Source organism: Pongo abelii, chromosome 4, assembly GCF_028885655.2.
Source record: "Pongo abelii isolate AG06213 chromosome 4, NHGRI_mPonAbe1-v2.0_pri, whole genome shotgun sequence".
Lineage (NCBI taxonomy): Eukaryota > Metazoa > Chordata > Mammalia > Primates > Hominidae > Pongo > Pongo abelii.
Window position 1 is genome coordinate 149,779,423 of NC_071989.2, and position 27,140 is coordinate 149,806,562.

General features: G+C 44.3%; 5 protein-coding genes across 5 annotated transcripts in view; all 5 read left to right on the plus strand.

The window, feature by feature from the left end:
• PCDHGC5 (protocadherin gamma subfamily C, 5) overlaps positions 1-27,140 on the plus strand; it is a 173,642-nt gene that overhangs the window by 78,164 nt on the left and 68,338 nt on the right. The gene's annotated exons all lie outside the window — the stretch shown is intronic.
• On the plus strand, positions 283-3,043 carry LOC129059554 (protocadherin gamma-B7). Its single transcript, XM_054555994.2, has one exon. The coding sequence runs from the start codon at positions 617-619 to the stop codon at positions 3,041-3,043; it is 2,427 nt and encodes an 808-aa protein (XP_054411969.2). The 5' UTR covers positions 283-616.
• On the plus strand, positions 3,047-7,427 carry PCDHGA11 (protocadherin gamma subfamily A, 11). Its single transcript, XM_054555988.2, has one exon. It carries the CDS (start codon positions 3,985-3,987, stop codon positions 6,493-6,495), a length of 2,511 nt encoding a protein of 836 aa, XP_054411963.2. The 5' UTR covers positions 3,047-3,984; the 3' UTR covers positions 6,496-7,427.
• PCDHGA12 (protocadherin gamma subfamily A, 12) lies at positions 10,595-21,869 on the plus strand. Its single transcript, XM_063724504.1, has 2 exons — positions 10,595-16,191; positions 16,283-21,869. Exon 1 carries the CDS (start codon positions 13,475-13,477, stop codon positions 16,112-16,114), a length of 2,640 nt encoding a protein of 879 aa, XP_063580574.1. The 5' UTR covers positions 10,595-13,474; the 3' UTR covers positions 16,115-16,191; positions 16,283-21,869.
• Positions 10,600-10,944, plus strand: LOC134761470 (protocadherin gamma-B1-like). The gene has a single exon (XM_063724512.1). It carries the CDS (start codon positions 10,600-10,602, stop codon positions 10,942-10,944), a length of 345 nt encoding a protein of 114 aa, XP_063580582.1.

Sequence of the window (27,140 nt, forward strand, 5' to 3'; positions counted from 1 at the left end):
TCAGTACTTCCAGCTTCATAGATAATTGCTCTTAAAAGGAACAAGAATGACTGCCTCTGGATGGAGGAATTGGATAGCAATGGGCCGTGGGATAGGAGACCTATAAACCTTCATGCTATATTCTTTTGTGCCTTTTTAAATTTTGAAGAAAAAATATTCATTTATTCAAGATATATGTAAATTCAGTAACTAAAAAGATATAGTTATGACCACGTGGAAATATATTTCCTGATGTAAAAGGAATCACTGAGGAAAAAGATTAAAATATTTTGGCTGTCAACTCGTAGTTAAAAAAAAAAATTTCTTGAAAGAGATAAAGTCAAGCTGCAGTCCCACACGGAGCCTCTGGGCGCCGCCGTCGGCCAGTGCAGAGCAAGCGCTGACGCCGGGGATCCCTCAGCTTCTAGCCTAGGATTCCCTGCGCAGCCAACAGCAGAAAGAAGAAAACCACCTCCCACAGAGAGCCTCCCGGCTGCGCAGACCTTGCCCAGCACACCGGATTCCCAACTCCGAGACCCGGGACTCCCCCTGTCCTGGGCCGAACGCTCTTTTAGCGCGGTAGAGTGCACTTTTTCCAACTGGAAAAGCGGGGACCCAGCGAGAACCCGAGCGAACGATGGGAGGGAGCTGGGCGCAGAGGCGCCGGGCCGGCCGGCGGCAGGTACTATTTCCTTTGCTGCTGCCTTTGTTCTACCCCACGCTGTGTGAGCCTATCCGCTACTCGATTCCGGAGGAGCTGGCCAAGGGGTCGGTGGTGGGGAACCTCGCTAAGGATCTAGGGCTCAGTGTCCTGGATGTGTCGGCTCGCAAGCTGCGAGTTAGCGCGGAGAAACTGCACTTCAGCGTAGACGCGGAGAGCGGGGACTTACTTGTGAAGGACCGAATAGACCGTGAGCAAATATGCAAAGAGAGAAGAAGATGTGAGTTGCAATTGGAAGCTGTGGTGGAAAATCCTTTAAATATTTTTCATATCATTGTGGTGATTGAGGATGTTAATGACCACGCCCCTCAATTCCAGAAAGATGAAATAAACTTAGAAATCAGTGAATCCGTCAGCCCGGGGATGGGAACAATTCTTGAGTCTGCAGAAGATCCTGATATTAGTATGAATTCGCTGAGCAAATACCAACTAAGTCCTAACGAGTATTTCTCATTGGTGGAGAAAGACAATCCTGATGGTGGCAAATATCCAGAATTAGTATTGCAGAAGACTCTGGACCGAGAAACGCAGAGCACTCACCACTTGGTACTGACCGCCTTAGATGGTGGGGACCCTCCCCGAAGCGGTACTGCTCAGATAAGAATCCTGGTAATAGATGCCAATGACAACCCCCCAGTGTTCAGCCAGGACGTGTACAGGGTCAGCCTTCGGGAAGACGTGCCTCCAGGCACCTCCATCCTGAGAGTGAAGGCCACTGACCAGGACGAGGGCATCAACTCAGAGATCACTTATTCCTTCTCTGGTGTGGCTGACAAAGCTCAGCACGTGTTCTCTCTGGATTACACTACAGGAAACATTCTAACTCAGCAGCCTTTGGATTTTGAAGAAGTAGAAAGATATACGATGAACATAGAAGCAAAAGACCGAGGATCTCTCTCAACACGGTGTAAAGTAATTATAGAAGTTCTAGACGAAAACGACAACAGCCCAGAAATAATCATCACGTCACTCTCTGATCATATTATGGAGGATTCCCCTCCAGGAGTGGTTGTTGCCCTCTTTAAAACACGGGACCGAGACTCAGGGGAAAATGGGGAAGTCAGGTGTAGTTTAAGTAGAGGTGTTCCATTTAAGATTCATTCTTCTTCTAATAATTACTACAAGCTAGTAACAGATGAGGCCCTGGATCGGGAGCAGACCCCAGAGTACAACGTCACCATCGCAGCCACCGACAGGGGCAAGCCTCCACTATCCTCCAGCAAAACCATCACCCTGCACATTACTGACGTCAATGACAACGCACCGGTTTTCGGACAGTCAGCCTACCTGGTCCACGTGCCAGAAAACAACCAGCCGGGTGCCTCCATAGCGCAAGTCAGTGCCTCTGACCCAGACTTCGGGCCCAACGGCCGTGTTTCCTACTCTCTCATTGCCAGCGACCTGGAGTCACCAACGCTGTCCTCCTACGTGTCCGTGAGCGCGCAGAGCGGGGTGGTGTTCGCGCAGCGCGCCTTCGACCACGAGCAGCTGCGCGCCTTCGAGCTCACGCTGCAGGCCCGCGACCAGGGCTCGCCCGTGCTCAGCGCCAATGTGAGCCTGCGCGTGTTGGTGGGCGACCGTAACGACAACGCACCGCGGGTGCTGTACCCTGCACTGGGTCCCGACGGCTCCGCGCTCTTCGACACAGTGCCGCGGGCCGCGCAGCCAGGCTACCTGGTGACCAAGGTGGTGGCCGTGGACGCCGACTCGGGGCACAATGCCTGGCTGTCCTACCACGTGGTGCAGGCCAGTGAGCCCGGGTTCTTCAGCCTGGGGCTGCGAACAGGCGAGGTGCGCATGGTGCGTGCTTTGGGTGACAAGGACTCGGTCCGCCAGCGTCTGCTAGTCGCTGTAAGAGATGGAGGACAGCCACCCCTTTCAGCCACTGCCACGCTGCACCTGGTGTTCGCAGATAGCTTGCAAGAGGTACTGCTGGATTTCAGCGACCGTCCCACACCCTCTGACTCCCAGGCTGAGATGCAGTTTTACCTGGTGGTGGCCTTGGCCTTGATTTCTGTGCTCTTTCTCCTCGCGGTGATTCTAACTATTGCTCTACACCTACGACAGTCTTTCAGCCCTACTGCAGGGGGCTGCTTTGAGTCAGTTCTCTGCTCCAAGTCCGGACCTATGGGTCCCCCCAACTACGGTGAGGGAACGTTGCCCTATGCCTATAATTTTTGTGTGCCTGGGGATCAAATGAATCCAGAATTTAATTTTTTCACATCTGTTGATCATTGTCCAGCCACACAAGATAACCTCAACAAAGATAGCATGCTACTGGCTAACATTTTAACTCCCAGCGTTGAAGCAGATAAGAAGATTCTTAAACAGGTAAGTATTTAAAAATGTATTTAATCCTTTTTATATTACACTATGACAATATATTCCAATATAGTGGTATTATTTTAAGATTCTAGTTAACCTCTTCATAGAGTTCCCAAAATATAGGTCAAATTTATGGTTATCATTATTAAAACAAAAGTTTAAATTAAATGCCTCAGTCTTCCTACTATTCAAAGACATTTTAAAGCAAACTACATGGGTAATCTGCGGTGACATTTTTATGAAAATACCTTTCCGTTAAAAATATAAAATACTGGTATATTTTTATGGCATGGTATTTTAATTGAAACCCTGATGCTACTCAATTTTTCTCAAGTATTTCATCTTCATTTACTCAATAAAGGAACACTTGTAAGAATTATAGTTAGGCATCCTACCTGATGATTTTATCGGGACCGTATTATTTCCACTTCCAGAAATGTCGTTCCTTTCAGTCAGTTAAAATCAACTGGAACCAACTATAACCTACAAGTTTTCAGCTCCAGTAATATTTTGAAAACTTTTTAAAAATTAAGCAAGCCCTTTTAATAATTACTCCTTTCGTGGGTGTTCTTGGTAAAGTTTTAACATCACATAATATAAGTATTGTGTATCATCGTTTTTAAGCTCTACAAATAACGTGTGATTCACAAAGAGGTGAGCGTAATCATTTCTTCCGGAATTTCTTAGTCGTTGCAATAATAAGAATGGGCTCTAGGCGCCGCTGTTCACCAATCAGGGAATGGGAAGCTGCGCGCCATTGAGTCCCTCCCTCCCCCGCCTCTACCACACAAAGCGGAATGAGATGGATACTCACAGATCCTGACACTGGAGACTTAGAAGTATTTTCCTTCGCTTTCTGATATATTTTGGATGCAGTCGGCCTAGGACTTCATAGATACATAAGCCGATTCACAACCAACCAGCTCAAGAAACCGCGGAATATCGGCTTAGAGCCTGCGATGGCGAATCGGCTACAGCGCCTGGACCGCAGTCGGCTGGTGCTGCTGTGCATTTTCCTGGGGACGCTGCGGGGGTTCAGGGCCAGGCAGATCCGATATTCGGTGCCAGAAGAGACCGAAAAAGGCTTCTTCGTGGGCAATATCTCCAAGGACCTGGGGCTGGAGCCCCGGGAGCTGGCGAAGCGCGGAGTCCGCATCGTCTCCAGAGGGAAGACACAGCTTTTCGCTGTGAATCCGCGAAGCGGCAGCTTGATCACGGCAGGCAGGATAGACCGGGAGGAGCTCTGTGAGACGGTGTCCTCCTGTTTTTTAAATATGGAACTTCTCGTGGAAGACACCTTGAAGATTTACGGAGTGGAGGTGGAAATAATAGATATTAATGATAACGCTCCCAGCTTCCAGGAAGAAGAAGTGGAGATAAAAGTCAGTGAGCACGCAATTCCTGGGGCGCGATTTGCTCTTCCTAATGCTAGGGATCCAGATGTGGGCGTGAACTCCCTCCAGAGCTACCAGCTCAGCCCTAATAATTACTTTTCCTTGCAACTGCGGGGCAGAACGGATGGGGCCAAGAATCCAGAGCTAGTACTGGAGGGAAGCCTGGACCGAGAGAAAGAGGCTGCTCACCTGCTCCTCCTCACAGCTTTAGATGGAGGCGATCCCATCCGAAAGGGCGCAGTTCCCATTCGTGTGGTGGTCCTCGATGTAAATGATCACATCCCAATGTTTACACAGTCCGTATATCGCGTGAGTGTTCCAGAAAACATCAGCTCCGGAACTCAGGTGCTGATGGTTAATGCAACGGATCCAGACGAGGGAATCAACGGGGAAGTAATGTATTCATTTCGGAGCATGGAAAGCAAGGCTTCTGAAATATTCCAATTGGATTCACAAACTGGAGAAGTTCAAGTACGGGGGTCTCTGGATTTTGAAAAATATAGATTCTATGAGATGGAAATTCAAGGCCAAGATGGTGGAGGTCTCTTTACCACCGCGACGATGTTGATCACTGTTGTGGATGTGAATGATAACGCTCCAGAAATAACTATCACCTCTTCTATTAATTCAATTCTGGAAAACTCTCCTCCAGGTACAGTCATTGCTCTTCTAAATGTGCAAGATCAAGATTCTGGAGAAAATGGTCAAGTCTCCTGTTTTATTCCTAACCACCTGCCTTTTAAATTAGAAAAGACTTATGGAAATTATTACAAATTGATAACAAGCAGAGTGCTGGACAGGGAGTTGGTCCAGAGCTACAATATAACATTGATAGCCACAGACCAGGGAAGCCCGCCTTTGTCTGCAGAAACTCATATCTGGCTGAATGTGGCAGATGACAACGATAACCCTCCCGTTTTTCCTCACTCCTCTTACTCTGCCTACATTCCTGAAAACAACCCCAGGGGTGCCTCCATCTTCTCAGTGACCGCCCTCGACCCGGACAGCAAACAGAATGCCCTGGTCACTTACTCTCTGAAGGATGACACTGTCCAGGGGGTGCCTCTGTCCTCCTATGTCTCTATTAACTCCAACACTGGTGTTCTCTATGCCCTACAATCCTTCGACTATGAGCAGTTTCGAGACTTACAACTGAGAGTGATAGCACGTGACAGCGGGGACCCGCCCCTCAGCAGCAACGTGTCGCTGAGCCTGTTCGTGCTGGATCAGAACGACAATGCGCCCGAGATCCTGTACCCTGCCCTCCCCACAGACGGCTCCACTGGCGTGGAGCTGGCACCCCGCTCCGCAGAACCTGGCTACCTGGTGACCAAGGTGGTTGCAGTGGACAAAGATTCAGGCCAGAACGCCTGGCTGTCCTACCGCCTGCTTAAGGCCAGCGAGCCGGGACTCTTCGCGGTGGGGGAGCACACGGGCGAGGTGCGCACAGCGCGGGCCCTGCTGGACAGAGACACACTCAAGCAGAGCCTCGTGGTGGCCGTCCAGGACCACGGCCAGCCCCCTCTCTCGGCCACCGTCACGCTCACCGTGGCTGTGGCCGACAGCATACCCGAAGTCCTGGCGGACCTCGGCAGCCTCGAGTCTCTGGCTAACTCTGAAACGTCAGACCTCACGCTGTACTTGGTGGTGGCTGTGGCCGCGGTCTCCTGCATCTTCCTGGTCTTTGTCATCGTGCTGCTGGCACTCAGGCTGTGGCGCTGGCATAAGTCACGCCTGCTGCAGGCTTCTGAAGGCGGGTTGGCAGGTATGCCCACCTCACACTTTGTAGGCGTGGACGGGGTACAGGCTTTCCTGCAGACCTATTCCCACGAGGTCTCTCTCATTGCGGACTCGCAGAAGAGTCACCTGATTTTCCCCCAGCCCAACTATGGGGACACGCTCATCAGCCAGGAGAGCTGTGAGAAAAGCGAGCCACTCTTGATAGCTGAAGACTCGGCTATCATTTTAGGCAAATGTGACCCGACAAGCAATCAGGTGAGATTTATTTCTCTGCCTCCTAATTGTTGGTGTCTTGGCACAAGTCTTTTAAGGAGATGTTTTTTGAGCCTGTTATGAAAACTGTTTGGGGGGCGGCGGCATATATTTAGTTCATATATATTTAGAGCAATACATGTGAGTTTTACTTTGCCTTTCATGAGATTACCATAATCTTTCAGAACGTTTTTGTGAAAGTCATTTTTCAGTCCTGGCATATTTTCTTTTGATTTCAACGGGGCCATTCAACTATGCTGGCTTGGTTTGGAGTAAGTTGAATTTTAGTATTATTTTTCTATTATCAGTGTATGAGGCTCTCAATTTATTATATATAGATACAAATTAATGATTCACAGACACTTTTTATTTCCATTTCAATTTTGCTGTGCCTTCACTGATTTGTAGTTATATTCCACCATTATTTGCTATTACTGCTAATGTTCAAATTTTGATCCTGTTGATTTAATAGCATGCTCCCTCTAGCTCTCTTTCTCATCTATCTATCTATACACATGCACACACACTTATACATGTAAGCTTTTCTCTGAGCAATTTTAGTTTGATTCTTGGTGGCTGGTAATATGCTTAGATCCTGTTGACTATTTCAACTTTGTCTCATTTCTTCATCCTATCAACACAGACATATTGACTGGCTTTTAACTACTGGATTTCCTTGGGAGATAAAATTTAGATCACATTTTTTCTTAAGCTCTAGATGTCTTTTCCATTACTATGGTGAAGTTACATTTACTGTTATGAGGAAATAATTGAACTATTGAACTGGTATTATTTCCTTTTATTCTTTTACTTTGGTGTCTGTGTTTGTATGTATGGAAGGTTTTTTAATGTAGTAAATCGATATATAGAAATAACTTGATTTTGATTCAGTGCTTCTCAAAAACCTATTTTCAAATGTGCTAAAGATGTCTACAGATTTATTCAAATAGAGTAGTTTGTGAATATATAAATAGATTGAAGGTATTTGGACTTTAATTAAACTGATTTAGCTAGTATCCTTCTGGCTATTTTTTTGTTCATTTTCAGTGTACTTGGGAGTCATAGATTCCTTCTTTCTTTCTTTATAAGGTCATTCTTATGGCAAATAGTACATTCAGTTCTTTTATTCAGACCAACTTGTTATTGAAGCTTGATAGTTGCCTGACATACATGTTATCTGAAGCAATGCCTAGGAAAGCCAAATGAGGACAGGAGACTTATCTAGGGTTTTTGATCACAGGAATCATTTCCATAATCAATTCAGTCAACACTCTCACATCACTTCTAGGTATTTGCCCCAAATTACTTGCATATTTATGTTCCCTTTCAAGTTTAGTTTTCTCATTTAGGAATTTACCTTATGTCATTAGTTGTAAACTGACTATCTAGGGCTCAGACAAAAATAATTTCAACTGTAGGAAAGGCAAGTCTTCCAACAGATGCCTACATTTTTCTTGAAGTCAAGAAAAATGTTCGGGTATTTTGAGCATCTAGGGATAGGATTTATACTTGTGGAATTCCAAACTGAGAAAAATGATGTAAGGCATTGTACTTTAACTGGAATTAGTTAAATAAAAAGGTTATGAGGTATTTGGCTGGGAAAAGGAGATTGTTCCATATTATAAAACCTCATCTATACTAACTTCCCAAGATCTTGGAGAACAAAAAGGAAGGGTTGGCTTTGAAATGTGATATTAAGAGGGTTATGTTGATTTGGAGGTAGTGATAAAGTTCTGTTAATGTATAACATATAGTCCCATTAAACAGAGGATAAAAATAAAACACCATCACATTTCATGTTATTAATTCCTATGGCAACCTACTAGGCTATAGCTTTATATTCTCTTTATGATAAAAGCATGAAACACTTAATAATCCTTTTCAGAAACCTCTTTTATAAGTGATAAGAAGGGTGTGGCTAACTTTATTCTGAATATGCCCTATATAGCTCTCAGTGCTCCTCCAGTTTTCTCTGATAAAACTAGGAGGAAAATTATCTGCACATCAGATTGAAAATAACAGTGCATATCATTTCATAGTGGTCAAAATTTTCCCATACCACTTGATGGGGATGTTTTCCCACATGGTTTTCGTTCTACATCAGGAGAGAAGACTGCCTAGTTCTTGCAACATGTGCATTGCTTCTGCTTAGAAAAAACCAAACTTTTAACTTCTCTTTACTGGGTTAATGACTGTTCTGTAGGATCCCATCTCTAAGGAATCTTCTTTGGTAGTAAACACTGGAAAATAGTCACTACCAGAACTCACAAAATGTCTAGTTTCCTATACATTAGTCCAACACATCTGTGTAAATTCTGAATCCCATTGAATTAGCAAAGGCTTCCGGCTGCAGTTTTCTAAATAGACTCAGAGCCCCGCTGTTGGCCAATGTGCTGCAAGAACTGGAGCCTGGGATCTACCAGGACAATATTCTGTTCAGTCACAGAAGCAAGTTGGAGAGTGGCCAAGACTTGGGCTTTCTGCTCCTGCAAATCTGATTCCATATGGATTGGGGTGCCCTCAAACTGGGAGCATTGAGTTTTCTATGTGTGGAAGTAAATATTTTAAAAGCACTTTGTGAAACATTTTCTCTTAACGTCGGAGATTGCAGCAACGCACGGGAAGGATGGGAAACAGGGTGAAGTAGAGAAGCAGGACCCGGCAGCGGCAAGCACTCTTCCCTTTCCTGCTGCCTTTGTTCTGCGGGGCGCCCTCGGAGAAGATCTGCTACTCTATTCCAGAAGAAACGGTCCAGGGCTCCATGGTGGGGAACCTTGCTGAGGACATGGGGCTGCATGTTCAGGATTTATTGACCTGAAACCTTAGAGTTAGTGCAGAGAAACAATACTTTACCATGAACATGGAGAATGGGAACATACTTGTGAGTGACAAAATAGATTGAGAGTCACTGTCCTCAAAATCCTCCATGTCATACCCTTAGAGATTGTAGCAGAGAATCCTCTAAATGTTTTTCACATAAATGTGATGATAGAAGATATAAATGATAATCCACCTCATTTTCCCCAAAATAGCATTGTTTTACAAATCAATGAACTAGCAATTCCATGCATTCGGTTTGGCCTGGAATCTGCTATAGATGCAGAGGTAGGGCCTCACTCTCTCCAGAGTTACCAGCTCAGTTCTAATGAACATTTCTCTCTGATGATGGACAACACTAACGGCAAGAATGCTCCAGAAGCCCCTGGACCAGGAGCAACAGAGCTCTCATCTCCTGGTCCTGAAAGCAATGGACGTGGGTGACCCAGTCCTAAATGGCACTGCTGCAATTCAAATTGAGGTCACTGATGCCAACAATAATGCCCCAGTTTTTAGTCAGGATGTATACAAAGTCAGCCTTAGAGAGAATGTGCCCCCAGGCACCTCTGTACAGCCACTGACCAGGATGAAGGTGTCAATGCGGAGATCACCTACTCTTTCAAATCCCTACGAGATGATATTGGAAATATGTTTGTGCTAGACCATCAAAATGGGGAAAGTAAATCCAAAGACTTAATAGACTTCGAAATTCGTAGCAGTTATACCATGCGCATAGAAGCTAAGGATGGTGGAAGCATGACCAGCGAATGTAAAATTATACTAGAAATCCTAGATGAGAACGACAATGCCCCAGACGTGGTTTTTACTTCAGTGTCCAGTTCTGTAACTGAGGATGCAGAACCCTGGACGGTGATCACTCTGTTCAAAACACATGATAAAGATTCGAGAGAAAATGGAGAGGTTACATGCCTCATAAACGAAAGAGTTCCTTTTAGTATCTAATCTTCCACCAATAATTACTATAAGCTTGTAACAGATGGGACCCTGGATTGGGAGTGGATCCCGGAGTACAACGTCACCATCACTGCCACTGACAGGGGCAAGCCTCCACTCTCATCCAGCACAAGCGTCACCCTACGCATTGGTAAAGTCAACGACAATGCTCCGGTTTTCCACCAGGTCTCCTACGTGGTCCACGTGGCCGAAAACAACCTTCCCGGAGCCTCCATGGCATAAGTCAGCGCCTCTGACCTGGACCTAGGGCTGAATGACCAAGTCTCCTATACCATCGTTACCAGTGACTTGGAGCTGCGGGCACTGTCGTCCTACGTGTCGGTGAGCGCACAGAGCGGGGTGGTGGTCGCGCAGCCCGCCTTCGACCACGAGCAGCTGTGCGCCTTTGAGCTCACGATGCAGACCCACGACCAGGGCTCGCCCGCGCTCAGCGCCAACGTGAGCCTGCGCATGTTGGTGGGCGACCTCAATGACAATGTGCCGCAGGTGCTGTACCCCGCGCTGGGGCCCGATGCCTCCGCACTCTTCGATATGGTGCCACGCGCCGCAGAGTCCGGCTACCTGGTGACCAGGGTGGTGGTGGTGGACGCAGATTCGGGACACAACGCTTGGCTGTCCTACCACGTGCTGCAGGCCATTGAGCCCAGGCTTTTCAGCCTGGGGCTGCACACGGGCAACCTGCTGGTTGCTGTGCGTGACGGAGGAAAGCCGCCGCTCTCTGCACCGCTACGCTTCACCTAGTCTTCGCAGACAGCCTGCAGGAGGCACTGCCAGACTTCAGTGACGGTCCTGTGCCCTCTGATTCCCAGGCAAAGCTGCAGATTTACCTGGTCGGGGCCTTGGCCTTGATTTCTATGCTCTTCTTCCTCGCAGTGATTTTGGCGATCGCCTTGCACCTGCGATGCTCTTCCAGCCCCTCTGCCTGGGGTTGCTTTAACCCTGGTCTGTGTTCTAAGACTAGACCAAGGGTTTCTCCCAACTACAATGAGGGAAATTTGCTTTATTCCTGCAATCTCTATGTTCCCTCGGATTCTAGAAAAAGATTTAATTTTCTCACCATGACACCAGAAACAGTCCCCCCACAAGATCTTTCTAATGAAGTTTCTCTGGTAGCAAGCTTCACTGAAGAGAATAACAAGATAAGCTCTAACTCTGTTGCTCCTACTCACATGAGTTCCAATAAATGTCTTTCATTTACAAATGGGTGTGGTTTAATTTTCAAACCAATATTTTGGCAAGAAAATCTTAAACATATTATATCTACTATTGCTTCAGGTTTGTTTGCCCACTCTTAATATTTTCTGTTCCTTTCTGTGTGGGCCAGTAACTTCATTATTAGCTTTCATGTATTTTTGAAACATTTTGACCATTTTTACAGGAGACTTTTTTTTTTTTTTTGGACGGAGTCTCGCTCTGTGGTCCAGGCTGGAGTGCAGTGGCGTGATATCGGCTCACTGCAAGCTCCGCCTTCCGGGTTCTGGCCATTCTCCTGCCTCAGCCTCCCGGGTAGCTGGGACTACAGGCGCCCGCCACCACGCCCAGCTAATTTTTTGTATTTTTAGTACAGACGGGGTTTCACCGTGTTAGCCAGGATGGTCTCGATTTCCTGACCTCGTGATCCTCCCGCCTCGGCCTCCCAAAGTGCTGGTATTATAGGCGTGAGCCACTGCGCCCTGCCCGGAGACATTCTTTATACACACACACACACACGTGTGAAAAGTGGGTATTATGATACTGCTGTCATTGAGATATTTTAATTGAGGAATAAATTTTTTTCCTGTGGTGTTTCTTGGGACATCAATATTTGAGTATATAAGGCTTTATCTTTAATCCATTAACTATAAATTTTGAAGAAAATTCATGAGAAAATGGAGAAAATGCTTTTTTTAAAAAAAAAAAATTGAGATTAAGGTCTCACTATGTTGCCCAGGCTGGACTCAAACTCTTGGGCTGCAGCGATCCACCCACCTCAATCTCCAGAGTAGCTGAGACTACAGTTGCCTGACACTGTGCCTGGCAGAGAAAAAAGGTTAAAAAAATAAGAACATAGTAATGATTTGGTAATATTCAGTTACATTTACTTGTGATTCTTGTAATTCAAGTAAACTCAATTTTATGTCTGATCTTTTCTCACAGCTACCTATATATTTCTTCCCAATTTAAAATATATTATTTTATGCCTAGCAAATATCTTATCTTTACAGTATAAATATTTACGCTCATGAAAGTACAGTAGCCAGTTATTTCTTAGGGAGAATTTTTTCCCTATATTTTGATGGGCTTCCAAAAGTATTACCAGTAATTGTTAGTAATTACAATTAGGTCAGTTACCCAGGAAAAGGTAAGTCTGTAACATTCTTTGGACTACCAATTTTCTTTTACTAAGTTTCCTCAACAATAAATATTTTTGAAATATAATGTGTTAATAGTATTCTGGAGTACTTCCGTTATTTCCAGTCAATGCAAGTTGGAATGCTTCTACTTTATGCTAAAAATATTAATGTTTCTTTTTCACTTGGGTTCTTGTTAAGTGTGATTTTGATAATGTATACAATCACATATCATTTTTAGGTTTCCATAATATCATGAAAATTTGATTTTTAAGCGTTAAATGTCAACAACCTGGTAAAGTAATCCTTCCATTCAGGATCGTTCAAGGAATCTATTTAAAAATGTTTTCCCCAAATTATAGCTGAATCAGAAAGTTTAAATTATTATATTATATGATTTGTCAAAAAGAGAAACTCCTAGGGAGACATACCCCATAATAGGTGTGTTGGGGGAACAGTAATCTCAAAGCATATGCACTAACATTATAAGATTAAAATCATTGTTTATAGAAACTTACAATTCATTTAAAAGCTCATTGGGGAAAAAAAGCTCATTGGGTAAAAAATAAATAAATAAAAAAGAAGCTCACTGAAGTTTCTACTAAAGCGAATACTGTAGATTTCCATCCCCTTTTGAAGAACAGTAGGTGGAGCTATTTAAGATATAAAAACGAAATTTCCTTTCTGGGAGTTCAAGATTGTGCAGTTATTGGTTAGGACTCTGAGCGCCGCTGTTCACCAATGGGGGAGAGAAAAGCGGAGATCCTGCTCGCCTTGCACGCGCCTGAAGCACAAAGCAGATAGCTAGGAATCAACCATCCCTGGGACTATGAGGAAACAACGGAGGAGCTCTGACTTCCCAACTGTCCCATTCTATGGGCGAAGGAACTGCTCCTGACTTCAGTGGTTAAGGGCAGAATTGAAAATAATTCTGGAGGAAGATGAGAATGATTCTTGCGCGACCGCACCGGCACTGCAAAGGGCTTGTCCTGCTGGGAATCCTCCTGGGGACTCTGTGGGAGACTGGATGCACCCAGATACGCTATTCAGTTCCGGAAGAGCTGGAGAAAGGCTCTAGGGTGGGCGACATCTCCAGGGACCTGGGGCTGGAGCCCCGGGAGCTGGCGGAACGCGGAGTCCGCATCATCCCCAGAGGTAGGACGCAGCTTTTCGCCCTGAACCCGCGCAGCGGCAGCTTGGTCACGGCGGGCAGGATAGACCGGGAGGAGCTCTGTATGGGGGCCATCAAGTGTCAATTAAATCTAGACATTCTGATGGAGGATAAAGTGAAAATATATGGAGTAGAAGTAGAAGTAAGGGACATTAACGACAATGCGCCTTACTTTCGTGAAAGTGAATTAGAAATAAAAATTAGTGAAAACGCAGCCACTGAGATGCGGTTCCCTCTACCCCACGCCTGGGATCCGGATATCGGGAAGAACTCTCTGCAGAGCTACGAGCTCAGCCCGAATACTCACTTCTCCCTGATCGTGCAAAATGGAGCCGACGGTAGTAAGTACCCCGAATTGGTGCTGAAACGCGCCCTGGACCGCGAAGAAAAGGCTGCTCACCACCTGGTCCTTACGGCCTCCGACGGGGGCGACCTGGTGCGCACAGGTACCGCGCGCATCCGCGTGATGGTTCTGGATGCGAACGACAACGCACCAGCGTTTGCTCAGCCCGAGTACCGCGCGAGCGTTCCGGAGAATCTGGCCGTGGGCACGCAGCTGCTTGTAGTCAACGCTACCGACCCTGACGAAGGAGTCAATGCGGAAGTGAGGTATTCCTTCCGGTATGTGGACGATAAGGCGGCCCAAGTTTTCAAACTAGATTGTAATTCAGGGACAATATCAACAATAGGGGAGTTGGACCACGAGGAGTCAGGATTCTACCAGATGGAAGTGCAAGCAATGGATAATGCAGGATATTCTGCGCGAGCCAAAGTCCTGATCACTGTTCTGGACGTGAACGACAATGCCCCAGAAGTGGTCCTCACCTCTCTCGCCAGCTCGGTTCCCGAAAACTCTCCCAGAGGGACATTAATTGCCCTTTTAAATGTAAATGACCAAGATTCTGAGGAAAACGGACAAGTGATCTGTTTCATCCAAGGAAATCTGCCCTTTAAATTAGAAAAATCTTACGGAAATTACTATAGTTTAGTCACAGACATAGTCTTGGATAGGGAACAAGTTCCTAACTACAATATCACAGTGACCGCCACTGACCGGGGAACCCCGCCCTTATCCACGGAAACTCATATCTCGCTGAACGTGGCAGACACCAACGACAACCCGCCGGTCTTCCCTCAGGCCTCCTATTCCGCTTATATCCCAGAGAACAATCCCAGAGGAGTTTCCCTCGTCTCTGTGACCGCCCACGACCCCGACTGTGAGGAGAACGCCCAGATCACTTATTCCCTGGCTGAGGACACCATCCAAGGGGCACCCCTATCGTCCTACGTGTCTATCAACTCCGACACTGGGGTACTGTATGCGCTGAGCTCCTTCGACTACGAGCAGTTCCGAGACTTGCCAGTGAAAGTGATGGCGCGGGACAACGGGCACCCGCCCCTCGGCAGCAACGTGTCGTTGAGCCTGTTTGTGCTGGACCAGAACGACAATGCGCCCGAGATCTTGTACCCCGCCCTCCCCACAGACGGTTCCACTGGCGTGGAGCTGGCGCCCCGCTCCGCAGAGCCCGGCTACCTGGTGACCAAGGTGGTGGCGGTGGACAGAGACTCGGGCCAGAACGCCTGGCTGTCCTACCGTCTGCTCAAGGCCAGCGAGCCGGGACTCTTCGCGGTGAGTCTGCACACGGGCGAGGTGCGCACGGCGCGAGCCCTGCTGGACAGAGAAGCGCTCAAGCAGAGCCTCGTAGTGGCCGTCCAGGACCACGGCCAGCCCCCTCTCTCCGCCACTGTCACGCTCACCGTGGCCGTGGCCGACAGCATCCCCCAAATCCTGGCGGACCTCGGCAGCCTCGAGTCTCTGGCTAACTCTGAAACCTCAGACCTCACTCTGTACCTGGTGGTAGCGGTGGCCGCGGTCTCCTGCGTCTTCCTGGCCTTCGTCATCGTGCTGCTGGCGCTCAGGCTGCGGCGCTGGCACCAGTCACGCCTGCTGCAGGCTTCAGGAGGCGGCTTGACAGGAGCGCCGGCGTCGCACTTTGTGGGCGTGGACGGGGTGCAGGCTTTTCTGCAAACTTATTCCCACGAGGTTTCCCTCACCACGGACTCGCGGAAGAGTCACCTGATCTTCCCGCAGCCCAACTATGCAGACATGCTCGTCAGCCAGGAGAGCTTTGAAAAAAGCGAGCCCCTTTTGCTGTCAGGTGATTCGGTATTTTCTAAAGACAGTCATGGGTTAATTCAGGTGAGTTTATATCAAATTTTCTTTCTTTTTTTTTTTTTTAATTGCTCTGTCGCCCAAGCTGGAATGCAGCGGCACGATCATAGCTCACTGCAGCCTCAAACTCCTAGGCTCAAGCAATTCTCCCACCTTCGCCTCCGGTGTAACAGGGACTACAGGTGCAAGCCACCTGCTATCTATCTATCTATCTACCTATTTATTACTTTCTTGTAGAGACAGGAGTCTCACTATGTTGATCAGGCTGATCTGGAACTTGGGCTCAGGCGAGCCTCCTGCTTCTCCCTCCCAAAGTGCTGGGATTACAGGCGTGAACCACAGTGCCCCGCCCTTATCAGATATTCTTTTCTGGCTGGGCGCGGTGGCTCACGCCTGTAATCCCAGCACTTTGGGAGGCCGAGGCAGTTGGATCACCTGAGGTTGGGAGTTTGAGACCAGCCTGACCAACATGGATAAACCCCGTCTATACTAAAAAAAATACAAAATTAGCCAGGCGTGGTGGTGCATGTCTGTAATCCCAGCTACTTGGGAGGCTGTCAGGAGAATTGCTTTAACCTGGGAGGTGGAGGTTGCAATGAGCTGAGATTGTATCATTGCACTCCAGCCTGGGCAACAAGAGTAAAACTCCATCTCAAAAAAAAAACAAAAAAAAACTTTATCCTCTAGTTTCATCCACTGATGACACTTGCTTTAATCACTTATTATAATCGCTTCCAAATGAAGATTTTATAATTCCATTGTTTCTTCTACAGTTGTTAATTGGCTTTCTACCTTGAAGAAGAATTTTATATTCTCTATATATGTTTGTTTCTATGATTCTGGAAGCATGGTTTTCTATTTTATTCAATGGCCCGTAATCTGTTAATATCAGTTATTTATTTTGATGCTGAAATTGTCCCAGGATTGGCCTTTGGGACTCCCTTTAGGCTGATTTCTGTGTCCTTTCTGTTACAGCAAGCTTGGGATTATATCCAAGATTTGTAATTCCAGTGTATTTATTTCTGTCAGTGTAAGCAAAGTACGATTTCTGGACTAGATGACTTGGGCATTGTGGGGGAGGTGGAAATTAGAGGTATTCTCTGTTTTTCCTGTAGGATCTTGCATTTCTTCCTCTTGCTGCTTGTCTCTTTGTGTTGGGAACAGGCCCCCCAAAATCTGGCCATAAACTGGCCCCAAAACTGGCCATAAACAAAATCTCTGCAGCACTGTGACATGTTCATGATGGCCGTAACGCCCACGCTGGAAGGTTGTGGGTTTACCGGAATGAGGGCAAGGAACACCTGGCCCGCCCAGGGCAGAAAGCCGCTTAAAGGTGTTCTTAAACCACAAACAATAGCATGAGCGATCTGTGCCTTAAGGACATGCCGTTGCTGCAGATAACTAGCCCAACCCATCCCTTTATTTCCTCCCATCCCGTCGTTTCCCATAAGGGATACTTTTAGTTAATCTAATATCTATAGAAACGATGCTAATGACTGGCTTGCTGTTAATAAATATGTGGGTAAATCTCTGTTGGGGGCTGTCAGCTCTGAAGGCTGTGAGACCCCTGATTTCCCACTTTACACCTCTAAAAAATATATATATATATATATTTTTTTTTTCTGAGCTTGGAGATATATATCCCTTAGTACACTTGGAATTTATAAAGCAGACATCAATAAATTTATATATATGTGACAGACACCAACAACAATCCAGTCACCTTCCCTCATACCTTATTTATGTACATATATTTTATATAATAGATATAAGTTATTAACAATTTATAAAATTACTTTGTTAATACTCTATATCATTTTCTAGCTGAATTTATCAATGATAATGCTCTTTTCCCACTTTCATTTTTTTCCCATTGACCATGCAGCAGTTTTGTGTAGAGCATCTGATAACAACTGATCTGTTTATCTAGGGGGGAGAAATCTAATTCAATGGAAAATATAAATAAAATTTTAATAAACTTTTGTATATAGAGTGGCTTTTAACTATACTTGAGATTGCTAGCAAATTCATAAAGTGAATTTAGTTTCTTTCAAAGTGCAGAAATTCTTTCTGGCCATTAGGGATATGTCCATTTATACTTTCTCAGTATCCCAAGTCATTTCATAGTTTTAAATCATTCATGAACTTACAAATATAGTGAATTTATTTCTTCTGTATTTAAAATTTTATCACTTAAATATACAATATACTGTATTGCCATGACGAAAAATGGTAAAGACTATTTTTCACTTCTGTTATGCATTTCATTAATACAATATCTGTATGTGTTTCCAAGTTAGACATTTCTTTTGCCCATTTCCTACACTAATAATACTAATGATGACTTTGTGGAATATTCAGAATTAACAAAATGTGTTTTGAGTACTTTTTTTAGTACTGGGGCAAATTTGCAGTAATATCGCCTGCTTTCTACATTAAATTCCCCATAACTTTTACAACTATGGGAAAATTTCTGAAACGTGCACAGATTCTAAGTGTTTTCTGAGAACTTTATGCTTATTGTAGAGTGCTTACAGATACTGAATGCTAAAGTGTATTACTCTTTGAAAAGCATTGCTTGATTTCTTTTGATGAATTCTGTAAAGGTTTAGGGAAACATAACATCCCAATTATTTTTTCTTTCTTCTTTGTTAGCTGCCTATCTACTTTGAAAGATACAATAGTTAAAACTCAGAAAAGAGATTGGAAACCACTTAGAGAATGAAAGACATCCAAGGACTCTAAAATGAGGCAGTTGCTGCTTCTGAGACCAAAAAAGGATGCAAAATATAGAGTGTGTGGTTCTACTTGTGTGATTTTTTTAAAGAAAGTATTTGAATTTATCTAAAAATACTAAATTTGTATTTACATTAGTTTTCAAATAGAATTTAATAAGTACAGTGTTCTATAAGTAATATTGAGAAATAGAGGACAATGAAACTTCTCTCCTCCATCATCTTGTATGAACTACCAAAATGTTTATCACATGGACAGTTCTCATATATAGTCAAATAGAAAGAAAGACATAATAGGAAAACAAATGATTTGGGAAGCTAAGCTAACATGGTCTAATTATTCTGACCTCTGCTCACCTAACTTGATTTAGGAACAAATCATTGAGAGTTAGAGCATGAATAGTCAAGACCTTTAGACCATATCTCAAATATCAGTGGTTTCAATCAACTATGTTTCCAGTTTGAGCTGAATAGGCTTTATTAAATAGTTGTTGAATGAATGGATAAACAAATAATGTACTCTGGGGATTACCTGATACCAGGATTCTGAATTTTCGGATGTATCATAGAAGGATAGCAGCTTTGCAATTAGGTAACTTCTTAACTGTGTCACCTTTAGCAAGTTATTTAATCTCTTTGAGCTTCAGCAAAGTAGGAATAATCATATCTAATTTGAAAGGTCGTGGTGATGGCTAGGGCTAACAAAAATCTGATTCACAACATGCAATTAATTAACAGTAGCCATTTTTAATGGTTGACAAGAAAAAGGACTTATATTTTCAATGCCAGCACACTCGATGTTCTGTTGGGAAAAATAATAATGATTTTTGTGTGCTTCTCCATGTGGTACAATGGGATGATTTGTGGATGGAAATAAAACTGTTCTAGAATTTTTGTGAAAGCTGGTTTAAAAATCTTAAGTGCCTAGGCACATTCTTGGTTTAGAAGCCACAGTTTTAGGCCATAAAAGATGGGGGAAAGATTTTTATATGAGACAATTTTGTGAGTGTTACTTTTTCTTTGTCTGAACTATAGTGAAATCTAAACAAGGATTTTGTGAAACTTATTTTAAAGAAGCAGTTTACTTCAATGGGATCTTAGATAATTTCACCAGAAAATGGATCACCGAAACCAGAAGGCTGGTGATCATTATTTGGTTTGGGCCATGTAAGAATGGAAACTAATGGCTTAGCTTTAGGATTTTTAGGACACTTGTTGATAATTTAGGATTCATAATTAAGATATGTATTGATTGTTTTCTGAGACTAACTGGGCAGTGGGTTTGGATGTGTTTACATTTCTTCTGATTCCAGTCATAAAATTATGTCAAGGACTTTCCTTGTCTTCTTATGTGTATGACAGATGTGTATGTATCCATTTCATCTAATAAGTTAAAGCATTCAGCTATAATTTAAAATTTGTAGCTTCACTGTTTTATAGTACCTAAAATTGGAATGTAATCAATCAGAAGACATTCTTCCACTGCTTTCATTCCAGAAGTATTATGCTTTTTGAAGCAGCAATAGCATAGGAATGTAGAGGAGACTATACTGCACTTTTATAGTGTATTTAATCTCATACATCACTTTTCAATGAATTATAAGGCTAATGACAAATGAGCAAATTGTATCAGTTTTCTTTATGACATGTAACAGAGTATAGCTGTGATCATGAATTGAATAGTTCTGGTATAAAAATCTGCTTTATCCTCATATAAGATGTCAGGTTCAGAAAAGCAAACACATAGTTTTGAAGGGATATTGATCAAACTGATGAGGCTAAATCTCAAGAAAGAGACACAGTCACCCTCTAATGTTACACTTTGAGTTCACTTTTTTTTTTTTTTTGAGACAGAGTCTCAATCTGTCACCAAGCTGGAGTGCAGTGGCACTATCTTGGCTCACTGCAACCTCTGCCTCCTGGGTTCGTGTGATTCTCCTGCCTCAGCCTCCCAAGTAGCTGGGACTACAGGCACGTGCCACCACACCCAGCTAATTTTTGTATTTTTAGTAGAGATGGGGTTTCACCATATTGGCCAGAATGGTCTCGATCTCTTGATCTTGTGATGCACCCACCTCAGCCTCCCAAGTAGCTGAGATTACAGGTGTGAGCCACCGTGCCCAACCACTTTGAGCTCACTTTTAAGAAACCATACTTAATGGAAAATTACCAATAACAGGGCATACTGTTTAGGATGCATTCCTAAAATATTGATGACAAAAGATAGCCAGCCAATGGCAAAGCTAATTGGAAAAAATATTTTATAAAGGATGAGACTTCTGGATAGCATATGGGAAGGGCTCTGGTTCAGGAAAATGTTTTTAAAAAACTGTCATTGAAGAGAACATAGAATCAAACAAAATAATTTAATCTGTATGTAAAAGAAGTTGGTACCACCATAATTTTTCTTATACATGTCATATAAGGATCTACTCTGTGTATTGTCATTGAGGGCAGATATAATTTCTTAGTTCATCATTAACTCTCTGAAGTATTTCACACAGTAGTTTGTACACCTTCTAAGTACTCAATACAATGCTTGAGTTCAATTATTGGAAAGTGGTCTCTTGGAGAAAAAAGAACCATAGTGCAAAACCAATTATTTTACATGGACTTTTCCTCTATATCTAAACCCTAATAAGAGGCAGCTGTCTGATAAATATATATATATATGTATATTTGGAGTAGGGGTTGGAGTCTTGCTCTGTCACCCAGGCTGGAGTGCAAGTGGTGTGATCTCAGCTCACTGCAACCTCTGCCTCCTGGGTTCAAGCGATTCTCCTGCCTCAGCCTTTCCAGTAGCTGGGATTACAGACGCCTGTCACCATGCCCAGCTAATTTTTAAAAATATTTTTAGGAGAGACAGAGTTCCATCAAGTTGGCCAGGCTGCTCTTGAACTCCTGACCTCAGATGATCCACCTGCCTCGGCCTCCCAAAGTGCTGGGATTATAGGCATGAGCCACCGCACCCTGCCAACTGTCTGACTTATCTTAAAAGGCTAAGGACCTGGTTTGTTTGTCAAATTTTGAAAATAGATGCCTCAGTTCATAAGATTTCCATATTGTGTGGCAGACGCCTGTAATCCCAGCTACTCAGGAGGCTGAGGCAAGAGAATCACTTGAACCCGGGAGACAGAGGTTGCAGTGAGCTGAGATCACGCCACTGCACTCCAGCCTGGACAACATAGTAAGACTCTGACAAAAAAAAAAAAAAATCCATATGTGAAACTTCTTAGAAGCTTCCTATATAATTTCAGCTGAAGATTCAGCCAACAGTTCATTCTGAGACTGTGTTCCATGGAAAAAGTAAAGCCCAGGCATGGAAGTGGGAATAGAAAGAAAGATTCTAAGCCTACAAATACTCAAACATCAAGAAGAAATAAAAATAAGTCATCACTTCGACTTCATGAGCTGACATCACTGAGGTTATAAATTCCCAGGAATATTTTATTGCAGGAGCAAGACTGCACTACTGCCTTTCAGCTTGCAAGTTCCAGTGAGAAACGTCTTTCTCTCTGCTCTCAACTAATTCTACAGAATGCTGTCCTCCCATTTCTTCAGGCTGCAGTTCTAGAGTAGGGACTCAGAGTGCCACCGTTGGCCAGTCTGGAAACAGAGATAAATGAGCCGATCCCCAAACATTCCCGCTTGGTGGCTTTTCTAATTTCATGGAATGCAAATCCAAGAGCAGACCCACAACATTCCTATTATGGCTCCTAGTTCTACAAATTACAAGCAGGAATGGAACGGATTTACAGGCAATGAGTTCAGCTCCTTCTTGGCTGGAGACCCTATAATCCAAGAAGAGTTTGAAAAGGGGCTTATCTGGGCCGGAGCAGCAGCAACTCTAACTGTGGAAGAGATGGGGAATGGTGCTGGACTGACAGTCTGGGTAGAACCAAGGCAACTACTGCTTCCTTTCCTGCTATTTCTATCCTGCTGGGCATTCTCTATGATGCAGATCCGTTATTCAGTCCCAGAGGAGCTGGCCAAGAGTTTGGTGGTGGAAAACCTTGCCAAGGATCTGGGACTCAGTGTCCAGGACATGCCCACTTGAAAGCTTCGGGTTAATGCTGAGAAATAATACTTCATTCTAAGTGGGGAAAGTGGAGACTTACTTGTGAGTGACTGAATGGATCAGGAGCAGATACGCCCCCTAATTATAGCTTGGGCCATAACGATTTGAAATAGTTGAAGGCCAGGCATGGTGGCTCACACCTGTAATCCCAGCACTTTGGGAGGCCGAGGCGGGCAGATCACAAGGTCAGGAGTTCGAGACCAGCCTGACCAACATGGTGAAACCCTGTCTCTACTAAAAATACAAAAATTACTGTGCATGGTGGTTCCCACCTCTAATCCTAGCTACTCGGGAGGCTGAGGCAGGAGAATCTCTTGAACCTGAGAGGCAATTGCACCACTGCACTCCAGCCTGGGTGATAGAGCGAGATGCCATCTCAAAAAAAATGAACAAACAGTAGTTGAAAAATCTTTAAATGTTTTTCACATTAATATAGAGATTCAGGATATGAAGGATCATGCACCACGTTTCAGCAGGAATATTATTAAGTTACATATCTCTGAGTTTACCCAGCTGGAACAAGGTTTGCAACAGAACCTGCAGAAGATCCTGATGTTGAGAGAAATTCCTTACAAAATTATCACCTTAGCAGCAACTCTATATTTCTCTTTGAAGTAAAAGTGACCAACAGTGGAAAGACATATGTTGATCATGTGTTAGAGAAGCCGCTTGACTAGGAAAAGCAGAGCTCCCAACCCGTAGTGCTAGCAGCCTTAGACAGCCCCCAACAAAGCAGCATCACTCAGCTCCTGATCCTATTGGTTGCAGCCATTGACAACCCTGTGTTCATCTAGGATGTGTACAGCGTCAGCCTTCGGGAAAATGTGCATCCGGGCACTTATGTGCTGAAAGTGAGGGCCAGCGACCAGGACTAGAGTGTCAAGGCAGAGATCACATATGGCTTTGCAATCCAGAGTACCCATATCTAGTTTGGCCTTGATCAAATAGTGGAGAAATGAAAACCTTAAGTACATTGGACTTTTAAAGATTTTAAAATTTCCATGGTTTTGGTAGCAAGTGACAGAGAGGGACTCATTGTCCAGTGTACAGTTGAGACTGAAATTCTAGAAGATAATGACAATATCCTAGAGGCGATTTTTACTTCTAATTCCACAATGATTCCCAAAGATTCTGCACCTTGGACGGTAATCACTGTCCAGGATTTAAATCACAAGATCTTTAAATCACAAGATCTGGATTCAGGAGAAAATGAGGTCAGATGTCTGATGTAAGAAAATGCACCTTGAGAAAAATCTTCCTCCAATGATTAACTACATGCTTGTAACAAATGGGGCCGTGGACCAGGAACAGACCCAAGGTATAACATCAGCATCACTGCCACTGACAGAGGCAAGCCAACCCTCTTCTCCAGCCCAAGCGTCACCCTACTCATTGGCGATGTCAACGACAATGCTCTGGTTTTCTACCAGGCCTCCTACGTCGTCCACGTGGCCAAGAACAATCTTCCCAAAGCCTCCATAGTGTGCAAGTAGACACCTCCAACCTAGACTTGGGACCCAACAGCCAAGTCCCCTATTCGATGGTGGCCAGTGACCTGTAGCCACAGGCGCTGTGGTCCTAGGTGTCCGTGAGCGCGCAGTGTGCCTTCGACCAAGAGCAGCCGCGAGCCTTAAAGCTCACGCTGCAGGCCCGCGACCAGGACTAGCTCGCGCTCGGCGCCAATGTGAGCTTGCGCGTGTTGGTGGACGACCTCAATGACAACGCACCGTGGGTGCTGTACCCCAGCTCTGGAGCGCGATGGCTTCGTGCTCTTGGATATGGTGCTGCACGCCGCGGAGCGTGGCTACCTGGTCACCAAGGTGGTGGCTGTAGATGCAGATGTGAGACACAATGCGTGGCTGTGCTACCACGTGCTGCAGGCCAGCAAGCCCAGGCTCTTCAGCCTGGAATGCGCACCGACGAGGTGCGGACAGCTCGCGCGTTGGGCCACAGGAAAGCGACTCGCCAGCGCCACATCACCACCACCACCGCCTCTCTTCGCCGACAGCCTGCAGGTGGCTCTGCCAGACCTCAGCGATCACTCTGCAAAGTTACAGTCTGAATCCAAAATTAATTTATATCTGGTGATTGCCTTAGCTTTAATTTCCTTTTTATTCTTCCTGATTGCATTGTTTGTGCTGGTTTTAAAGTGCCGAAGACCCCAAAATGATCCTGTCTTTGAGTCTTTCCCACGGATGTCTATCCCGCGCTAAGCCCCAGGTTTCTGGGTAACTGTAGCTCTGTGATGCCATATTCCTACCAAGTGTGTGCTTCTCCTACTAATCCAGGGCTAAGTGAACTTCTTTTTTGAATCCCTACCTCTCAGGACTCAATAGCAGCTTCACTGCAGAAAGCCCCTTGGGGAAGGGGATGATCGTGATTATTCTAATTGCTTGGGCAGAATCCACTCTCCAAGGTGAAAAATTCTTGATGAAACTAAGTTCAGTCACAAGCAGGTTTTCTTCTAGCGTTAAATATTTTCAGAGATCTCAGTAAAAAGCATTTCTAGCAGCAAGACCAAAGGCCTGAGAAATATTTGGCATGGTGAGCTTGAGGGACAGTAGTCAGGCAGACAAGAGTATCAGACATGCCAGAGCATTTGGGGCCTGTAGGTAGGGAACATGTTTTGATTATATATATTTATATGTGTTTGATTATATTTTATAATTTTACTTTGATATTCAAATTGTACTGATCCAAAAATAAGGGAGGGACAAATCTTGGCCATTGTAGTATGAGAGATGTAAATTTACAACTCAGAATCCCTGCTTATCACTTCTCCTTCAGCACACAACTGTTTCATTTTCTATTTAAGAAACTTCCTCTCACTGCAAAAAGACATTCTGGCTGATAAAGTTAGCCTATAATTTCAGTAAATCTAAGAATATGACTAATGGAAGTTGCCAGACCTAAACTTTGAAAATTATTGTTCCACTGAAGAGCGTCTTATGACTGAGTGTTCCAGTCTCCTTCTCAAGCTGAACCTTGCTTTTCAAACCAGATTAAGAACACTATCATAAGTGATACTGCATTGTGTTTCCCTACCCATGTCCACTGCATCATTCTCTATAGTACAAAGAGCTTGTCTCGCCAGGCGCACCTGTAATCTTAGCACTTTGGGGGGCCAAGGCGGGTGGATCACTTGAGCCCAGGAGTTTGAGACCAGCCTGGGCAGCATGGCAAAAACCCATCTCTACAAAAAAAATAGAAAAATTAACAAGGTGTAGTGGTCCATGCCTGTGGTCTCAGCTACTTGAGAGGCTGAGGTGTGAGGATCACCTGAGTCTGGGGAGGTTGAAGCTGCAGTGAGCTGTGATTGCGCTCCTGTACTCCAGTCTGGGTGACAGAATTAGACCCTGTCCCAAAACAAACAAACAAATAAAGAGCTTCTCTCCTTATGACTTATTTAAAGTTTGGGAAATTGTTCCAATTCAAATGCTTTAAATGGACTTGAGCTAAAACAGAATGTTGTATATGAAATGTTCTTATAATCAGGTGATTGTAAAAATTGATCCAGATAATGTTAGCATAGCATTTTACTGAACTAGTAGTTTACAAACACTTCAAAAATTATAGAATAATATTTGCATGTAAAATTCCTCATATATTTCCCTATCAGTGAATTGGAAGCTTACAATATAAAATATTACCAAAAAGACAAAAAAAAAATGAAAAGGAAACAGTTACCTTTGGAAAACATAATTAGGTAAAATGGGTAATATGGAAAGTCTGAAAACAGTGAAAAAATTACTGGTAAGTCAAGAGAAAAGGAATATTCGCAGGAAAATTCATAAAATTGTATCTGACTATTCATAGCAGGTTTCCTTATTGATATGGATTCTGTGGTCCATCTAAGCTATGTTAATTTTATTTTAAATGCTACCTGGGTATTGGCTTCTAAAAGGAATTCAGTAAATCAGATAATTTGGCATCTTCAATCTAGATTCTGATGCTCACCTGAAAAGTCTGCTAAGGTTTGGAAACCAAGAAAAGTGAAGCATCTCAACAGATATGTGTCACTTGTGTGTACTGGATTTTTTTTTTTTTTTTTGATGGAGTTTCACTCTTGTTGCCCAGGCTGGAGTGCAATGGCATGCTCTTGGCTCACTGCAACCTCCACCTCCCAGGTTCAAGTGATTCTCCTGCCTCAGCCTCCCTAGCAGCTGGGATTACAGGCATGTGCCACCACGCCCGGCTAATTTTGTATTGTTGGTAGAGATAAGGTTTCTCCATGTTGGTCAGGCTAGTCTCGAACTCCCAACCTCAGGTGATCCACCTGCCTTGGCCTCCCAAAGTGCTGGGATTACAGGCATGAGTCACCGCACCTGGTAGCATACTAGATTTATATTGTGTAATACTTTGCTCTAGCAGTATAGTAGGTGAGACAGTGACTGTGTCTAGTGAGCAAAAGGCACTTATTTGACACTTCTGACTCTTCCTTTCTACTTAT

Bases quoted from the DNA above. Each gene is read 5' to 3' on its own strand.
- PCDHGA11 (XM_054555988.2), top strand. From the start codon at position 3,985: ATGGCGAATCGGCTACAGCGCCTGGACCGCAGTCGGCTGGTGCTGCTG.
- PCDHGA12 (XM_063724504.1), top strand. From the start codon at position 13,475: ATGAGAATGATTCTTGCGCGACCGCACCGGCACTGCAAAGGGCTTGTC.
- LOC134761470 (XM_063724512.1), top strand. From the start codon at position 10,600: ATGCAGACCCACGACCAGGGCTCGCCCGCGCTCAGCGCCAACGTGAGC.
- LOC129059554 (XM_054555994.2), top strand. From the start codon at position 617: ATGGGAGGGAGCTGGGCGCAGAGGCGCCGGGCCGGCCGGCGGCAGGTA.